This window comes from Microtus oregoni, unplaced genomic scaffold (genome assembly GCF_018167655.1).
Source record: "Microtus oregoni isolate MIOR12 unplaced genomic scaffold, Mior012 000057F_ref0000458, whole genome shotgun sequence".
Taxonomy (NCBI): Eukaryota; Metazoa; Chordata; class Mammalia; order Rodentia; family Cricetidae; genus Microtus; species Microtus oregoni.
In genome coordinates this window covers 11,957,686-11,972,790 of record NW_024543833.1, presented here as the reverse complement: position 1 = coordinate 11,972,790, position 15,105 = coordinate 11,957,686, and the positions used below count along the sequence as shown (strand labels likewise).

The following is a 15,105-nucleotide window of genomic DNA, read 5'->3' as shown; positions in this document are numbered from 1 at the left end:
GCTATTCCCGGGTCTGCAGTGGTTCACAATGTCTTACCATGTAGTTACTTTCAAGCCTCATTCAGAAAATCTTGCTAAGAGCTATTCTGCACGCCCTAGAGGTGTTTTACTATCTTCTCTCAGCACTGCTGTGTGAACAGTGCTCTGTAAAGTGTGTTATTTTGTCCCATCAGTTGTGCTAGTTTTCGTGTGGTTATTGTCTGAGCAACTCTTTTGATTTTGTTTTCCCTAAAAAATACATATCCATGACTGTACCAATCTTCCATATTCAGAATATTATAATGCTGCAGCCATTTCTATAGAATGACTGTTTGCAAGTTTGTGTCTTGGAAATATCTTCTACTTGTGTGTTTATGTGAGCTCTGAGATCAGATAAGCTCTGGAAGAGACCTCGGGTGAACCTGCACATGACTGCAAGTTCTCTGGGTAGGCCCCAGGGAATTCTGCTCTTAGATGGGGTGGCTGAAAGCCCAAGGTTCCTGAGCTCCCCTTGCCATGTATGTGCCACATCTGGCCTCCACCACCGAGTTTCTTGTGGTTGTGCTGTTAATGGTAGAGTCAAGTGCCTTCAATGCTAAAGGCTCAGAAATCTTTCTTAAACTGATTTCATGTCCCACATGACTGCAAGTTCTCTGGGTAGGCCCCAGGGAATTCTGCTCTTAGATGGGGTGGCTGAAAGCCCAAGGTTCCTGAGCTCCCCTTGCCATGTATGTGCCACATCTGGCCTCCACCACCGAGTTTCTTGTGGTTGTGCTGTTAATGGTAGAGTCAAGTGCCTTCAATGCTAAAGGCTCAGAAATCTTTCTTAAACTGATTTCATGTCCTATGCAAGTGTTTTCTACAACCTGCATAACCAGTACTTTGTAAGACTTGTTTACGCTTCAATTGTACATAGTGTTTTTTAAAGAAATATATAGTATTTTTATTTAGGTACCTCCAAACTTGAACTCGTCTGTGTGAAGCATTGTAAATGATACATTTCTCTTTTGAGTACCATCACAATTGTACAGAGGTTTTCACTGGTTCTATTTTTCTACTGTTACTGATAAGCATGTAACACTGACTATCCTACATATAGTTGGCATTTCAAATAAATGGCTTGTATAGAAAAAAAAATAGTGGTACATGTTGCCACAGAGAGGTAGGTGTCCAGAGGCTCTCTCACAAGTGTGCATCTAAAACTGTTTATATAAGGGATTTGTAGGTTATGTTGTATAGGATAATAATAACAACAACAAAACAAAACTTCAGCGCTGAACATTAACCTTAAGGTCTCAGACATGTTAGACAAGTGCACTATCACTGAGCTACATTCCAGGACTTTTTCTTTTTAGAAATAATAACCCATTATGTAGCCGTGGCTGGCAGAGAACTCATGATCCTTTTGCCTCGCCTTGTATTGTATAGTTTCTAATATGGCTGTCACCACTGTTTTCTTTTCAGAAAGTCTTTTTCTGTGCCAATGAGTTCAAGGCTATTCCCCAGTTTCTTGTCTCTCAGATTCAGTGTTTATGTTGAGGTCTTTGAACTATTTTGAATTGAGTTTTGTGCAGCGTGATAAGCATGGGCCTGTTTGGATTCTTCAGCTTGTAGCTGTCTAGTTCATCAGTACATTTGTTGAAGATGCTGGGTTTTTTTTTTCCCCCAATGTGCATTTTTGGCTTCTTTATTAAAAATCAGGTGTCCATAGGTGTGTAGATTTTTGTTTGGGTCTTCAGTTTAATTTTATTGATCAATGTGTCTGTTTTTGTTCCAATTCTGTGCTGTTTTTATTACTATATCCCTGTAGTACATTTTGAAGACAGGGATGGTGATAACTCCAATTGTTCTTTTATTATTCAGGATTGATTTAGCTATCTTGATCTTTTGTGTTTCTATGTAAAGCTAAAAACTGTCCTCTCAAGATTTTTGAAGAATTGTGTTGGAGTTTGTTGAGGATTGCATTGAACCTGTCAGTTGCTTTTGGTAGAAAAGCCATTTTTTTATTATTAATACTTCTAATCCACTAGCATGGGATATTGTTTCAAAAAGATTTAATTATTTTTATTTTATGTTTGTAAGTGTTTATTTGCATGTGTGTAAGTGAGTGAGTGGCAAGTGTGAAATGTGCTCAGAGGCCAGAAGAGGGTGTTGGATACTTTAGAGTTGAAATTACAGATGATTGTAAGGTGCCTCGTGGGTGCCGGAAACCACACCTGAAATAAATCTTCAAAAGCTACACATGCTCATATCCTCTGAGCCATGGAAGTCATTTCCAATGAAAAATAGATCTTCTAATTAACCACACTGGATTTGAGCAATCATTGAAACACATTGGAAAGATGGACAAGGGTCATAGTTGCATAAAGTATTAGTATCTACTATCATCGACATTGAAACCTTACAGTGATAATTGTTGTGCCTTATGGTGTTGCCTAATTGAATGTCATTATGAGCATTAGTAAGTAATTCAAAATCCCATTTTAAGTTTGTTAATTTAAACCTTGAGTTAGTCTTTAAAAAGTTATGTATGTTTTATAATGTACATATATGCACAGAGGTACACATAATTTATACACCCTCACACCAAAATTTTTAAATCTGCAAATGATCAAAAGAATTTTGAGCTGGATTATTTCCCGATAAGTTTTGGTGAAAATGTGTTACATTTGTAATTGAGTGACCTTGGTCATGTGTGTCTCTGTAACCATGTTGGCCTAGAGCTTTCTATGTAGCCTAGCTTTGTCTTGAGCTATTCATATTCCTGTTGACTCAGCTTCTCAAACCCTGGGGTTACAAGTATGAGTCGCCATGCTTTATTTGTATAATCATTTTAATTACACCATCAAAATGTTTTATCCATTATCTTGTTATAATGCTGTTGTTTTAAATCATCTTCAGTTGGTGATTCCATGCTGAAGTAGTGGAATAATGAGTGCTGTTAATAGGTTATAGAATTAGTCATTATACATGAAGTAGATGTTTAGTGCTATGATCTCTAGAACTTACTCATAATGGAAATTGGATCTAAGTCAAGAAATGTGAGTCGTTAAATATTTTTAGGAAGTGCTTCTTTAATAATTCTGAGGACAGATAAGAACATGTTAATTGTGTTTTAGCAAATCTTTTAAGTGCTTTCATCTAATAGATAGCTAAGAATTATTTATCATAATTATGTTCATTGAAGGAAAATTAATACCAAAGTAGTCCTTAAATGGTCTTTTTCCTTCTACATTAAATAGGTTAGGTATTTGCTTTGTTCTTTCTGTTCATACAGGCTTCAAAGGTAGCCATCAATGCAGAATTAATTAGTGGAATCAAAATTAATCAGATTTTGCTATATTGAGTAATTTCTGCTCTATTCTAGTTTTCTTTATATGAATTTGACTAGCATTTTCTTGAAAGAAGGAAAATTAAGCTTATTTTAATTTATATTTAAAAATCGAAGACCATATTTTCTTATGAGTTAAGTATCTCTAATAACTATTCTTTCTTGATTCTAATAACTATTCTTTCTTGATCTTAGTAATATTGATTTTTTATGTGTGTTTTCATTCTTGATTATTTTAGTTATTTCAAGAGTGTTTGCTGTAGTAAAGCTAAGGTTAATTCTCCAAATACTTTTATTATTTTCAGAGATGGTATGTAATTTTTATAAATGACCAAACAACATTTTGTGGGATACTTGCCAACTTCATTATTATTGCATTGTAAGAGATGACAAATCATGGGGACTGGGTCTGTAGCCCTGTTTTTAGAGTGCCTGCTTAGCTAACGTGAGTGATGTCCTGAGTTTATTCTCTGACACCACAGAAAGCCAGGCCTGAGTTTATTCTCTGACACCACAGAAAGCCAGGCCTGGTGGTGACATAGAACTGTAGTTCCAACACTCAATTGTTGTAGACAGGATGATAGGTTCAACATTATTCTTATCTATGTAAAGAGTTTAAGGCCAGTCCAAGAAACATTCAGAAGTTCAAGGTCATCTTTGGCTACATAGTGAATTTCTATTTAGGTAAATTTATGTGTTAAGAAGATGTGTTGGGTGGCCATAAAGATTTGGGACATTATAGTTTACTTTAAAACACATGTGTGTTTGAGTATGAAGGTGCATGTGTGTGCATGCTGGTATTCATACTTGCATGTGAGCTGGGATTGGAGGTCAAAAGAGAATGTTGACTGTCCTTCTGTCAGTCTCAATATGCTTCTTTGAGGCAGGATCTCTCCCTGAATGTGGGGCTTGCATCTTGCCTGGGTTGGGACCCCAAGGTCCTCCTGTGTCTGCCCCATCTGGGCTGTGGAATGCATGTTGGTGTTGCTTGGCTTGTTGCTTAGGTGCTGGGATTTTAATTCCTGTCCTTATGATCCCAGAACAAACACTGTTAGCCAATGCTTCATTCCTCCAGCTCCACATTCTAACAACGTTTAAGACCTAAATGTCCTTTCTATAGTTTACTTGTAAAGTGTGTGCTATGCTCTTACCTAATATTTGTTCTGTATTTCCCTTATTTTTCTTCTTTATAAGAGCAATATGATACAATACTTTTCAGTATTCCTATGAAGATGGAATGCATTCTTTTCATATTTTAGAATGAGTCACCTATTTATCTTGAGCTTCCAGAGAGATAATAGCCCATCATTCCAGGGAGGTGGCAGATACAACCTCATGTATGGTGGCTGAGAGCTCACATCTTGAACCACAAGCACACAGCAGAAAGCATCCTGGGAATGGTGTGAGGTTTTGACACTTTCAAGCCTACCCCCAGTGATACATTTCCTCCAGCAAGGTCACAACTAACCTTTCTCAAACAGTTCTACCAACTGGGGACCAAAAATACAAACATGAGCCTATGGGGGATATTCTCATTTAAACTATCACAAAGCCTATTGCCAGTGACATGCTTCCTCCAGCAAGGCCACAGCTCCTAAACTTACCCCAACAGCACCAACTTTCAGTGGTTGTCTGTAGCTGTGTATCTCTGATGTTGACATCTACAGTAGATCCTAATCTTAGCTCTAACCAACACAGGAACCAATACTGACTATATTCCTCAATATTTTAAATGAGATTCCTTTGCACTTGGCAAGTTGAAAATTCAACAGTTACACATGAGTACTTGAGGCACTAATGAAGGACTAGCTTTTTTTTTTCTTTTCAAAGACAGTGTTTCACTGTGTAGCCCAAACTGGCTACTAACTTCTTCAACACCTCCCCCACCCCCAGTGAAATGCTGTCTAATGAAAGAGGTAATCCCTAGTGCCGAGGTGACAATATGCTATGATGACCTGCCAGTATTAACTCCACCTGGGTTGTAGTTGATGTGTGTATGCATTTGTGAGGGATAGTGTTGTGTGTGGTTGATGTGTGTATGCATGTATGAGGGGTGTTGTGTGTGGTTGATGTGTGTGTGCATGTGTGAGGGGTGTTGTGTGTGGTTGATGTGTGTATGCATGTGGGAGGGGTGGTGTGGTGTGTGGTTGTGTGTATGCATGTGGGAGGGGTGGTGTGGTGTGTGGTTGTGTGTATGCATGTGGGAGGGGTGGTGTGGTGTGTGGTTGTGTGTATGCATGTGGGAGGGGTGGTGTGGTGTGTGGTTGTGTGTATGCATGTGGGAGGGGTAGTGCAAAATAGAAAACACTCATTGCCTACTGATATTGCACTCATCTAATTAGAAAGTTGTATCGGCGTAAATAATTGTAAAGGCAGATATTAAAGAATATATATATATATATATATTTAATATATAAACAAACTTACAGAACCGAGGTTCCAGCATGGAGCCGTTTTCCCAGGAGGCAGGAAAAAAAGGAGGGCACAGCCTCCGAGTGCTCGATTTATCCGTCAACAAATGCCTGAGGCAAACCCCGCCCCCTAAAGGGGCTGACTTAACCCTACATCTCCCCCTTTTGTCTAAATAAGACAGAACTAAACCAAATATAACTATAAACAATAATAACAAATGATAAATATAACAAACAATATTGAGAACAATAATTTTGATAGACATTCTATCTCAAGGAGTCTAAATAATGTAGAGAGTAACTACAATTAAATAATCTTCAACTCCATCAAAGATCTGAGAAGGGAAAGAATATTACTTAACAAATGAGAGATATCCAAAATGTGCAACAAATGACAGAGACAACTGACTACCTGGGCAATCACCCAAAGTCTCATTTGCAATGTTGAGTTAACCAACTTTGGCTAAGGCCTAACATAACTGAATACCATTATCAAATGCAAGGAACTTTCTTAGAATTATCTTACCCTGTCTTGGCAAGATAAGACAATCCTGTTTTTATATCTTAGTCAGTAGTTGAGGTATGGGCTTTTCTTAACCCAAAGGCCAGTTCTGCCAAGAAGACAAGCTCCCAGTGGAGTGTCTTTGGTGCTCAACGATCTCTCGGGAGTAGAGTGGTGTTGCCAGGAGTAATTGTGTCTTGTTGGCACAGAATTCTAGGTTAGATTAAAGGCCCTTTTCTACAGCTCTTCAAAGAGGCTGAAGATTATACTATCTATACTAAAAATAATCTCTATGTATCTAAAAGACCTGATTAACCTAAGAATAAATATGACAAACATATAATTCTCTATACCTATCTAATTTGAAAACTAAGAGAATAAACAATTGTGCAATATGAAGACAATGATCTTCACCTGTAAACAATGTCATTACATATCAAATGTAAACAATGTTATTACATAAATAGTATCAAAGGTAGAAATGTACATTGTGATATGATATATGTATCCATACAATATAAGCATACTCTTATACAAAAATAGAGGTAGGAACACTCACATTCAATATTCAGTATATCAATATACAAGAAACAGTACAATATAATTTTCTAAAAACAGTAAGTCACAAATACCAATCATCCCATCAAACCAGTTAATCCCCCTCCCTTTTTTTTTTAATATACACCTAATTCCATACAATATCTCCCCATCCCCTCAACCCTAAACCAACCACTAAAAGATGTCCCTAACCCTGTGGGCAAACTCTGTTGGGAGAGGGGACGTTGTCCTCTTAGATTGCTTCTAGCTGACATGGGGGCAACGTTCTTCTTAGGGGCCCCTGTGAAAGCAAATGATGGTAAAATTCCCAAATTAACCTTTGACCTAAGAAAATTATAACTAGTCTCTGAGCGTTTTGAGAAGGTCCGACCAGAGTGTTGTCAAAAATGTGCATCATTGGAAATTGTCTCCTGCAGTTGGTACCAAAAAACAGGTCTAAAATTAGCGCTTAAAAAAAAAAATTCATGACGTCATAAAAACCAGATTGAGTTGATGTTGTCGGGCCCCATCTTCATCCTGGAAACTTCAAAGATTAATGTAGGAAAATATGTTGCTTGTTATGGGAAATTTAAACATTAACAACAAGGACATATACTGACATATAAAGAAAGACACAGATATGAGGAAAGGCAAAGACAGCTTATCAAGTATAAAATTATTCTTATTCTGTCCCATTTCATGGCTCCTGACCTGAGACAGAAACTCTGAAATATCCCTTATTAACAGGCTTGGAATTGAAGAGGGACTGAGCCATCGTCCAACTCCAAAACCAGCTCTACACATTTATAAAGAAGTGTTCAATAAAACATATAAATATATATAAAAAATCAATACTTACAATATGTATAGAATTTTATTGTTGATGTTTAGTGGGTCGTAACTATTTTCCATCCATCAGTAATTAAATATTCAGGGTACCTTAAATTCTTTGGAGATGAGTATTTTCCTGTGGAGATAAGAAAAGAACCCTGCCCCCAACCTATCTGTAATCCTTACCATCTGAATGCCAGTCATCCTTGTGAATGAATTGTTATTTATCTTTTCCAAGTGACTTCTCTTCTTCAAACCGAACCTTTATTAATTTTGACGGTATCCATAATTTTTCCTCACCTGTGGAGATAAGAGCAAAACCCCTTCCCCAACGCAGCACATCTCCTGGCTTCCATTGTGAGGTCAGCACATCCTTGAAATAAACTGGTTGATTTAGTTCAGCAGACTTTTCCATTATCCAATGTCTTTCTGCAGCCGTCGTTCCCTTCTTATTAGCGTTGAGAAAATTCAAGTTAACAAAGCATTATGTAACCTATTTCTGGGGGTGTTTTCCACCCCTTTCTGTTTGTTCAACATATCCTTTATAGTTCGATTTGATCTTTCTATAACTGCTTGACCTGTAGGATTGTATGGTATACCTGTAACATGCTTGATATTGTAATAATCAAAAAACCGTTTCATTTTCCTAGAGACATAAGCAGGACCATTATCTGTCTTTATTTGTGTAGGTATACCCATGATAGCCATGACTTCTAATAAATGAGTGATTACTGAATCAGCTTTTTCTGAACTTAAAGCAGTTGCCCACTGAAAGCCTGAATAAGTGTCAATGGTGTGATGAACATACTTCAATTTGCCAAATTCTGCAAAATGGAACACATCCATCTGCCAGATTTCATTCCTATGGGTGCCCTTCGGATTAGCCCCTGCTGGCAGTGGCGTTTGGTTATAGAAAGAGCAGGTAGGGCATTTCTTCACAATCTCCTTAGCTTGTTGCCATGTAATAGAAAACTCTTTCTTCAAACCTTTGCTATTAACATGATGTTTTTTATGAAAATCAGAGGCTTGTAGCACACTACCAATCAATAATTGATCAATTTCTGCATTACCTTGTGCTAGAGGACCTGGCAGACCTGTATGGGATCGGATGTGTGTTATGTACATAGGGCAAAGCCTGTTCCTGATCAAATCTTGAATCTGGATAAACATTGAGGTTAGTTCTGTATCATCAGGTATAAATTCAGCAGTTTCAATATGTAAAATAACTCTTTCTGCGTATTGTGAATCAGTAACTATATTAATAGGTTCTTTAAAATCTCTTAGTACCATAAGAATGGCATATAATTCTGCCTTCTGGACAGAATCATAAGGACTTTGTTCCACCTTACCCAAGTCTTTTGATTTGTAACCTGCCTTCCCTGATTTATTGGCATCAGTATAGAATGTACGGGCTCCAGTTATTGGAGCATCACGGACGATTCGAGGAAGAATCCAAGAAGTTCTCTTTATGAAGTTAAGCCTCTTGCTTTTTGGATAGTTGTTATTAATGTCTCCCAAAAAAATTAGCACAAGCTCTTTGCCATGGTTCATTATCTTCCCATAATTTCTTTAGTTCATTAGCAGTGAAAGGCACTATAATTTCTGCTGGGTCTATACCTGCTAGTTGACAAAGTCTCAGCTTGCCTTTTATAATTAACTCAGAGACTTTCTCCACATAAGTTTTCAGTTTCTTACTTGGTTTATGTGGTAAAAAGATCCATTCCAAGATAATATCATCTCTCTGCATTAAAATTCCTGTAGGAGAAATCTTTGATGGTAATATGACGAGAATACAATCGAGCTCTGGATTCACTCTGTCCACATGTGCCTGTTGTAATTTCTCCTCAATCATTGTCAGTTCCTTTTCTGCTTCAGCTGTTAATTCTCTGGGACTGTTTAAATCTTTATCACCATCCAAGGTTTTGTTCAAATGAATTATTAGATCAGGTGTTATTCCAATAGCTGGTCGTAGACTGGAAATGTCTCCTAACAGTCTTTGAAAGTCATTAAGAGTCTGCAGGCGATCTCTCTGAATTTGTGCCTTTTGTGTCTTAATTTTTTGCAAACCTATTCTATAACCTAAATAATTAACAGAATCTCCCTTCTGAATCTTTTCAGGAGCAATTTGCAATCCCCATTTAGGTAACAGTATCTGTATTTCTTCAAACAGTCTGTTCAAGGTATCTATGTTTGAATCAGATAACAAAATGTCGTCCATGTAATGGTATACTATAGATTTGGGAAATTTCTTGCATATTATTTGCAATGGTTGGATCACAAAATATTGGCACAGGGAGGGGCTATTTAACATACCCTGGGGGAGGACGGCCCAATGGTACCTCCTCGAAGGTTGAGAATTGTTGTAAGTAGGCACTGTGAAGGCAAATTCTTCTCTATCTTCTTTTTGCAAAGGTATCGTGAAAAAACAATCCTTTAGATCAATAACTATGAGAAGCCATCCTTTTGGTAATAAAGAGGGCAAAGGAATTCCAGATTACAGAGGGCCCATAGGTTGAATAACCTTGTTGATGGCCCTGAGATCTGTCACCATTCTCCATTTACCTGATTTTTTCTTAACCACAAATACAGGAGAATTCCAAGGGCTGGTAGATTCTTCTATATGTCCAGCATCTAGTTGTTCTTGTACCAGCTGTTCTAAAGCCTGTAACTTTTCCTCAGCTAAAGTCCATTGCTTTGTCCATATTGGTTTCTCAGTCAACCATTTTAGAGGCAAGGCTGTTGGTATCTCTGAAGGGACATCAATTGCTTGTTCTTGCACAGCCCTAATGGCTGGTTTTCTCCATTGGTAATATCTTTTAACATTATTTTCAAAAATATAGGCTCTAGAAGTAGCAGGAATGTTAATTTGGGTATTCCATTGTTGTAATAGGTCACGACTCCATAAATTCATTGCAATATTAGCTACATATCTATTTGTCCCTCTGGCCCTATACATTCAACCCATCTCGTGCTCTGCCTTACTCGTGATAGGGTTCCAATTCCCAGGAGCTGAACATTTACATTCTGAAGAGGCCAATATGGATGCCAAGATTCTGGGGTAATGATACTTAATCAGCACCTGTGTCCAGCAAGCCGGTAATAAAAATGCCATTTACACACACTCTCAGCTTAGGTCTTTGATCATTTATAGAAGTTTGCCAAAACACACGTAACTCATCTTTCTTATTACTATTGCTTGTAACAGTAGGCATGTGGCTTCCTAATTTTCTTGACGAGGCATGTTCTCTGCAGAAACTGGAAATGTCTGAACCATGTTTGCCATGGGGGCCTGTGAGGCCCCCCTCTCACGTTTCCCGTCTGTATCAGGTTGCCTTGTCTATCTCTTGTAGACCTGCATTCATTCGTCCAGTGTCTGCCTTTTCCACATCTTCTACATAAACCTGAAGGCTGAGTCCTCCTATTTCTGTTATTTGTAGAAGATGCATTATTATTATTTCTGAAAATCCGTTGTTTACAATTCCTTTTCATATGACCCATTTTGCCACAATTAAAACATTTGGTATTCTGGTGTCTCCTTTTACCATTGGAAATTGCTTCTCCTACCCATGCTTCAGTGCCATAGTCAAATGTGTCAGCATTTAGTGTATGCAAGACCCATTCTTCCAAGGACGCTGATCTGAACTTTAAAGGCCCCAAGATCTTTTTGCATTCCTCATTTGCATTTTCGTAAGCCAAAGACTCAATTATTATACGTCTTGCTTCTGGGTCAGATATCCCTATTTGTACAGCCTTAGTTAATCTTTGTAAAAAGTCACTAAAGGGTTCTCTCTGACCCTGTTTAACTGTGACAAATGATTCCTTTCTCTGTCCTGGGTCTTGTACTCTGTCCCAAGCCCTTAAGGCTGCTGTAGTACACATGGAGAGTATGTTTTCATCCAAATTAGCTTGTTCCTGAGGGTCGGAAAAGAGCCCTTCACCTAGAATTTTATCTGGGGAAATGTCAATTCCCTTCGCCTTTTCCTGCTGTTCTAAAAGTCTAGCCTCTTGCCTGAATAAGCATTTCCATTTTAATTGCGGAACTCAGCTGGAGCCAGTCCGAGGGGGTTGCTCTGCTTGTTGTGGCCCAAGATTTTAGCATCTCTTTAACAAAAGAGGCGTGCATCCCAAAAGTCATGACGGCCTGTTTAATTTCCTTAAGATCATTCATACGGACAGGTTCCCATGTATCTTCCTTGATGACCCTAGGGTTTCTGGAACCAACCTCCTTTTCTGTTGTTATTACTGGAAAGGCATGTTGAGCTGTAGGTAGAGCTTTGTGGAAATTGTCCCGGAGGGATTTATCCACAGATGTAGTTAAAATTTGCCTTTCTACCCTTTGCTCTACTTCATCAGAATTTAGAAATTCCTCAATCTTTTCAATTCTATTCACCATTGCCTTCTGCAATGTCTGAATCTCTTGTCCAGAATTATGTTCCAAAGCCTTCATTGAGGATTCTAAAGTATGAAATTTGTCCATTAGAGATAACTTGTCATCTTTGGACATAATTTTTATGGCATAAACCGTGCCTTCTTGTATTGACAATCTTTCCGCCAATCTGTCATAAGCATTAGACAAAATTCGATTGTCACATTCAGCAGTTTTGATTCTCTCAGTTAATGTTTCAGTTCCTATGGAAAGGGACTGCTGGAATTTACAATCCAAAGCAGCTGTTCCTTCTTCCATTGTAATGAATTTCTCCTTAACATCAGCCTGTACCTATTCTAAGTTTTGCTCAGTTAACCGAGTCATGTTAAACAAAGATCTGTTCTCTTTCTGGAGAACTTCAAACTGATTCTTGAGAAGATTGTTGTCATTCTCAATGGTTTTTAAACGTTCAACCTCTGTCTTAAGAGACTTGATCATATTTCTATTGTCAAAACATATAGTGCCAAGGAGAACTACTAATCCCAGAAATATCCATAGATGTGGGGTGATAGACACCTCTTGTAAAATCTTCCACATGGTACATTCAAAAAAGCCTCCAATTCCAGTACTTGGTTGGTTGAGGTAGGCGTATCATAAATCCAAATCCAGCTTGGTCTAAACCAAGACAGTTGGCTCAAAACAAAGCAAAGCAAACACAAAAACAGTGTCATTAAAACAAGAGCTATGCACCTCCAGTTTTCCTCCTACATACTTGCTGTCCCCTTGCTCCCTGCCCATTTCACCTGACAACTGTTGACATTTCTTTCCTGGAGAAGTAGGGAAATGTTGCTTTTAGCTCACAGCGCAGTGTTTGGGCAGGAGAAGCAGAGCATTGTTTATTTGCAGGTTTCCCTTCCAGGCCCTGTGTATAAAGCAGATTCTGTGCAGTGTTATGGGACTTATTTCTAGAGCGGTAGTCATAATACATTCAGATGTCATATGGTTAAGTTTTAAATTGCTTACAAACTGTCCTATAGACATTCATAGTCTTTAGATTTTAATTTCTGTACTGTAGATTCAGCTTTCTTGCTAGTGAAAATCTTTCTCTGCTTATTTGTAAATGGTACTGTTTTAAAGGGAAATTGATGGGCAGAGGTTAGCGATGAGCAGGGAATACACTGAAGACCGTCCAGCCAGCTCTGTGTTAGGTAAAGTGCTGCACCTTCTGCCATTATAAGCAGAGACCACAACGGCGACAGGATTGTCAGTCTGCAGATAATGTGTGATAGCTGTGGTCCTCAAGGAATGATTTTCTTGCAGTTCTGTGAGGTCATGATGTTGGGACAAAAGGGCAGGGAGGAGCATGGGCCTATATGACTCCTGGACAGAAAGATAAATACACCACAGAAAGCTTCTCTCTTAGGAAACAAAAGTTAGTTCAGGTTGTGGGACGAGACCACTTGACAGATCACCCGACCCCTACCTCCCTGCTGCCCTGTTCTGCCTTCCCATATATATAAGGCAATCATTTTTGTGAAGTCTTTTTCATATTTTAATGACAGCCTTCCAGTTTTAACTTTTACGTTATATGAATTTAAAAGCAAATCCATTTGAACCCCAAACTTTTAATTTATAACATCAAGGAAGAAATTGTTCAAAATATCTAAATATTGTGGTTGTTTTTCAGTGGAACATACATATAAGTAATTTTCATTTAAGTTATTGGGAGACAAGCTCTATCTTACTCTATTTTTAATGTAAATATAATGAAGGTTTCTTTTCCTTTTTTTAGGCAAGAGTTCAACATTGCATCTGTTCTGTAGCCAGTGACCACTCAGTAGGACTTCTAAGTTTACGGGAGAAAAAATGCATCATGTTGGCATCGCGCCACCTGTTTCCTATTCAGGTGATCAAGTGGAGGCCGTCGGATGACTACCTGGTGGTGGGATGCACAGACGGCTCTGTGTATGTCTGGCAGATGGACACTGGTAAGCATAAACATGAAGAAGGGATAGGAAGTTAAAAGGATGCATTTGATTTCCTGAACGTAGTTCTTTATATGAAAATAATGTATTTATACTTCTTATAACTATCCGTTCTCATATTATTTTTATCCATAAAGGCCTATGTAGCATCCATCTTTTTGGAGTAATCTGTAAATCTTGTAGAGTGGTTTGACAGCTCTTAAAGGCATGCAGTTGAGGATAATGTGCAGAGGACGACAAATTTGCAGTGATGTCGACGCTATTCATGGGATTAATTGCCAAGCAAGTTGAAAGAGCTAGTTTTGTCTCATGCTCAGAAACAGTAGAAAAAGATAAAAACAACTGTAGAGGATTTGCAAACCAAAATCATTAAAAAGGTAGAAATAGTGAAGAGAAATAAAGCTGAAACCAAGATGGAATTGAAAACTTTAATATCCCAGCTAGAAAATTCAGGGGAAACCTTTAAGGTAGAATGGACCAAGTATAAGACAGAATATCATGTCTCAAAGATAAAGTAGAGGAATTGGACCACTCAAGAAAGAATATGAAAAGTGAAAAAGACAAAAGGAACCTGGAAGAACTTTGTTACATTATGAAAAGCCAAATATTTGAATTATAGACATAGATGAAGGAGAAGAATGCAAGTCATTGACATAGATAAGATTTTTAACAACATCCTCAGAGAAAACTCCTCAAATCAAGGAAAAGTCACACCCATACAGATGCAAGTAGCACAGAACATCAGGCAGACAGGCCTGAGAAGATAGGACCTACAGCATATTATTCATAGTTCTGTGTATCCTATTTGAACATAGTGCTACAAGGCTTAAAATTAACAGCAAACAAATCATGACTTGTATATAGTACAAAAGCTCATTGAAATGAAGCAAATAATCACTGAATGTTGAACAGTCAATGAAATAAAAGGAATAGAAAAATTCCGGAACTAAATGACAATGTAAACACTATACAGTGATACCTCTGGGACACATTATAAAATAGCTCTGCAAGTGAAACTATAGTTCTAAGTGCCTACATTAAAAAGCTAGAAGGAGGGGCTGGAGATATGGCTCAGTGGTTAAGAGCATTGTCTGCTCTTCCAAAGGTCCTGAGTTCAATTCCCGGCAACCACATGGTGGCTCACAACCATCTGTAATGAGATC

At 38.0% G+C, this 15,105-nt stretch overlaps 1 protein-coding gene across 2 annotated transcripts in view; it reads left to right on the top strand.

Moving 5' to 3' along the window:
• The window catches only part of LOC121438786 (WD repeat-containing protein 7), a 280,932-nt gene that overhangs the window by 42,581 nt on the left and 223,246 nt on the right, over positions 1 to 15,105 (top strand). For both annotated transcript variants that reach the window (XM_041639215.1, XM_041639214.1), the window contains exon 13: positions 13,750 to 13,945. In XM_041639215.1, coding sequence (XP_041495149.1) covers positions 13,750 to 13,945 — 196 coding nt within the window. The remainder of the gene's footprint in view (positions 1 to 13,749; positions 13,946 to 15,105) is intronic.